Source organism: Myotis brandtii, unplaced genomic scaffold (genome assembly GCF_000412655.1).
Source record: "Myotis brandtii unplaced genomic scaffold, ASM41265v1 scaffold440, whole genome shotgun sequence".
NCBI lineage: Eukaryota > Metazoa > Chordata > Mammalia > Chiroptera > Vespertilionidae > Myotis > Myotis brandtii.
Genome location: NW_005366834.1, coordinates 6646496 through 6650410, shown reverse-complemented (window position 1 = coordinate 6650410; position 3915 = coordinate 6646496). Strand labels below are relative to the sequence as shown.

The 3915-nt window shown below is 48.9% G+C and overlaps 2 protein-coding genes across 2 annotated transcripts in view; one reads left to right on the top strand and one right to left on the bottom strand.

Moving 5' to 3' along the window:
- LOC102261209 (myeloid-associated differentiation marker) overlaps positions 1-1694 on the top strand; it is an 8237-nt gene extending 6543 nt beyond the window's left edge. Inside the window, exon 2 of the mRNA XM_005874489.2 lies at positions 148-1694. Within this exon, the coding sequence (XP_005874551.1) occupies positions 193-1104 (912 nt within the window). The 5' untranslated portion in view covers positions 148-192 and the 3' untranslated portion in view covers positions 1105-1694. The remainder of the gene's footprint in view (positions 1-147) is intronic.
- MARCH11 (membrane-associated ring finger (C3HC4) 11) overlaps positions 1-3915 on the bottom strand; it is a 157781-nt gene that overhangs the window by 101156 nt on the left and 52710 nt on the right. The window lies entirely within an intron of this gene.

The window sequence follows — 3915 nt, the reverse complement described above, 5'->3', positions numbered from 1 at the left end:
GTGGCCCGAGCTGCTGCTGAGTTTCCTAGCAGAGGGGGGAGCCTTCTCCCGGGCTGGGCTGTCTCCTGGGTCTCCGAGGGTGGAGCTGGCTGAGCTGGACGCTGACGTCCTCTCTCTCCATCTCATGCTCTGACTAACCTTTTCCAGGTGTCTGACTTTAGCCCGTCGGGGTCCTCAGCTAAGACCACGGCCATGCCGGTGACGATGGCATCCTCTTCAGGCTCCCCGAGCATCCTGGGGTCCCCTGAGGGTCTGTGCCGCCTGCTCCAGCTGCTATCCACCTGCGTGGCCTTCTCGCTGGTAGCCAGCGTGGACGCATATGTAGGGTTCTCGGGTGACTGGTGCATGTTCGCCTGGTGCTTCTGCTTCGCCGTGACCTTCATCATCATCGTGGTGGAGCTAGGCGGGCTCCAGGCTCGCTTCCCGCACTTCTGGCCCAAATTCCCCATCATCTACGCCTACTACGCCACCCTCTTCTGCTTCTCGGCCTCCATCATCTACCCCACCACCTACGTCCAGTTCTTGGGTCACGGCCGCACCAGGGGCCACGCCATCGCCGCCACCGTCTTCTCCTGCATCGCGTGTGTGGCTTATGCCACCGAGGTGGCCTTGACCCGGGCCCAGCCCGGTAAGATGACGGGCTACATGGCCACCGTGCCAGGCCTGCTCAAGGTGGTGGAGACCGTCGTGGCCTGCATCATCTTCGCCTTCATCAGCGACCCCTACCTGTACAAGTACAAGCCGGCGCTGGAGTGGTGCGTGGCCGTCTATGCCATCTGCTTCATCCTGGCCGCCGTGGCCATCCTGCTGAACCTGTTCGACTGCACCAACGCGCTGCCCATCCCCTTCCCCAGCTTCCTGTCCGGCCTGGCCCTGCTCTCCGTCCTCTTCTACGCCTCGGCCATGGTCCTCTGGCCTCTCTACCAGTTCCACGAGAGGTATGGCGGCATCCCCGAGCGCAGGAGGGATTCCGTCTGCATGATCAGCTACGTTCACTACGTGTGTGCCTGGGACCGCCGCCTGGCTGTGGCCATTCTGACGGCCATCAACCTGCTGGCCTACCTGGCTGACCTGGTGTACTCGGCCCACCCGGGCTTTGTCTGAGGCTGTCCCGGAGCTCCCGATGCCCTCTTCTCTGCGAGGATGTCTCTACCAGGTTCTGATCTCCTCCGATGTCCTCCCCCTGGGGCTCCTCTCCCATTTCTGTCCCCTGCTCTCCCCCGTCCCGTACTCTCTGTCTCCGTCCCTTCCTGCGTCTTTGGCTGCCCAGACCCTATGTTGCCTTTCTCTCCTCACTCTCTCTCTCCTTTCCTCCCTAGTCGGTTCTTTCCTGGTGATCCGCCCTGTTGGCTTTCTCGCCTGCCTTGTTTCCTGTACCACTTCTTCCCACTTCCCTTCTTCTGCTTTCCTTGGGAGCCCTGGGACTTCTTGGTCACCCCCCACTCCACCCCAACTCCAAAGGTGCTGAGCTCCACACCCCACACCCCACACCCCACACCCCACACAGCAGCTGGTCAGACCCAGGCCCCCTGAGGGGCCTCATTGCCAAAGCCTGTGCCCACGCTGGCTGTGCCTTAGTAGGTGTGTATATATGTGTGTGTGTGTGTTCTGGGGATGGGAGGGTAGCTAGGGAGGGGGACCCTTTTCTTATAGTGGAAGGGGGTGTATAATAAAGCCTCCCCTTTAAGTAAAAATAAAAATAAAATAAAATAAAATAAAGAAAAAGGAAAATTATACCTATTTTTTGTCAGATCAGGAAAAAATATTATATATATATTTTTGGTGTGTTTTATTTAGAATTTTAGTAATTAGTTTGTGTGTGCCATGAGATGAAAAAAGTTGAAAATTGCTGCTTTAGGGGAGTGCAGGGTCCTATCTGTCAGATGACCTAACTAGTGCAAATTGGGTGATAGCTGATTGACTGGTTTAAGATTCTATTTCTAGGAGAGAAAGTGTAATTAAGCAACTCCACTTTGGGCTTGCTGTCTTGTTTTTAACAGAGGTAAACTTGAATTTCATCTACATTTCTGCTCCTTCGTAGCAGGCAAAGCTAGAATACTGGAGTAGGATTGGAGGTGTTACATGTCTGGCCTTTTTTTGATTGATAGCATGAAGCATCATAGCCAAGCTTTTTCAAAATTGTTTTTGATGCCACTGGCAGAAAGAAAATAACAGGAGTGATTGGGGCATTTTGTTGAATAAGTGTGATATTTCCTAGGTTCTTATCTGTCTACTGTCTGAAAACAATATCCTGCTACAAAAGGCCTGTTCACTTGTTTCAGATAATAATTTGTAGATAATTTATGATTGAACATGGTAACACAAGCCCAAAACTCACCCTAACTCTGTGGTTCTCAACAGGGAGCAACTTGGACCACTCCCACTTCCCATCCCACCCCCATTCCCCCATTCCTGGGGTGCACTTGTCCATGTCTGAAGACATTTTTTGTTGTCACACAAGTGGGTGGTGCTTTTGGAATGGAGTTGGGTACAGGCCAGGGATGCTGCTGAAGATCCTATGATATACAGAGCAGCTCCCCACAACAAAAAATCGTCTGGCCCCAAACTTCAATAGTGCCAAGATAGAGAACACCCACCCTAAGTAATAGCAAAACTCTTTCCAAGATCTGAGTATAAAAGAAATAATCGAAATTTTAAAGGCAACACTGAAAAGAAAATCATTAACTACATAAAGAAGGATATTCTATTAAAAAAGGTTTTCGGCAGTAAAAACAAAAAAGACGTTAAATATTAATGTAAGGTGTTTTTTTTAATCTTAAGAGAAACAATTAGGGGTAAAAAGACAGCATACAAAGACTAATTGTGAGGCAGGATAGTAAGAAGCTAGGAAAACTCCTTGGCAAATGGAATGGGGAGACTGAGACAGATGACTGATTCAAACTGCCCCGATCCAGCACCCTGACTCACCTGCCTCCTTCTCCCTTGCAAGACCTCTCCTTCAAGTGTTAAGACAATGAGGTTCTGATCAGCATCAAATCAGCTGGAGGCCCAGGAAAGCAGCAAAACCAGATGAAGTGAAGCAATGCCATGGCTGACCTCAGGACAAGATACAATGACCCCCTACTCTAGCACCAATCAATCAGTAGAGACCACACCCCTGAAAGGACACACCAGGAAAGTTGATGAATATTCTATTGAGATTCTCTCCTGAGACTCCGCTATAATTACTGCCTTTAGGAAAAAGGTAAAAATCCTTAAGGCAAAGGACCTAGTTCTCTCTCCTCTCTCTCTCTCTCTCTCTCTCTCTCTCTCTCTCTCTCTTTCTCTCTCTCTCTCTCTCTTACACACACACACACACACACACACCTGTATCTTCCCCTCTCCCCCACCCCCTTTTTTCTTAAGGCACATATCTTTGCTTTCTTTCTCCAAGGACCCTTCTTTTGCCTTGGTAACTTGTTTCCTGAGTCCACCCAGCCAGCTGGCTCACTTCTGTCTCTGTGACTTTCTTTCTAAAGGGCCAAAGCAGCCATGCTTAGTCTCACTACTATTATATAATCTTGCCTCTTCTATCTTAGCCCTTCCTTTGCTTTCCCTGTCCCCCAGCTTTAATAAATGTACTCTCAAAATCACCTGGGCTCATATTGTGAAAACTTTCCTGCACAAAGTCAAGAACCCAGAGCCTGCATCGCTGCCAACAATTGAACAGGCTATGCATAATGCAAGAACATATGCTCAGAATAAAAAGCTAATTTAAAATAGATTAAAAGTAATATATGTGCAAGAGGTAACTCATAACAGTGGAGAGATTTACCTCCTTTCAGCTTATTTTTTATCTTTTTCAGTGCTCAGTGAACAGACTTTCCCCTGATTTTAAAAGATATTTTGGTTTTAAGATGACCTTTATGGAAGCCAAACTTTTCACATGAATAATTATAAACTCCCAGTAATTTA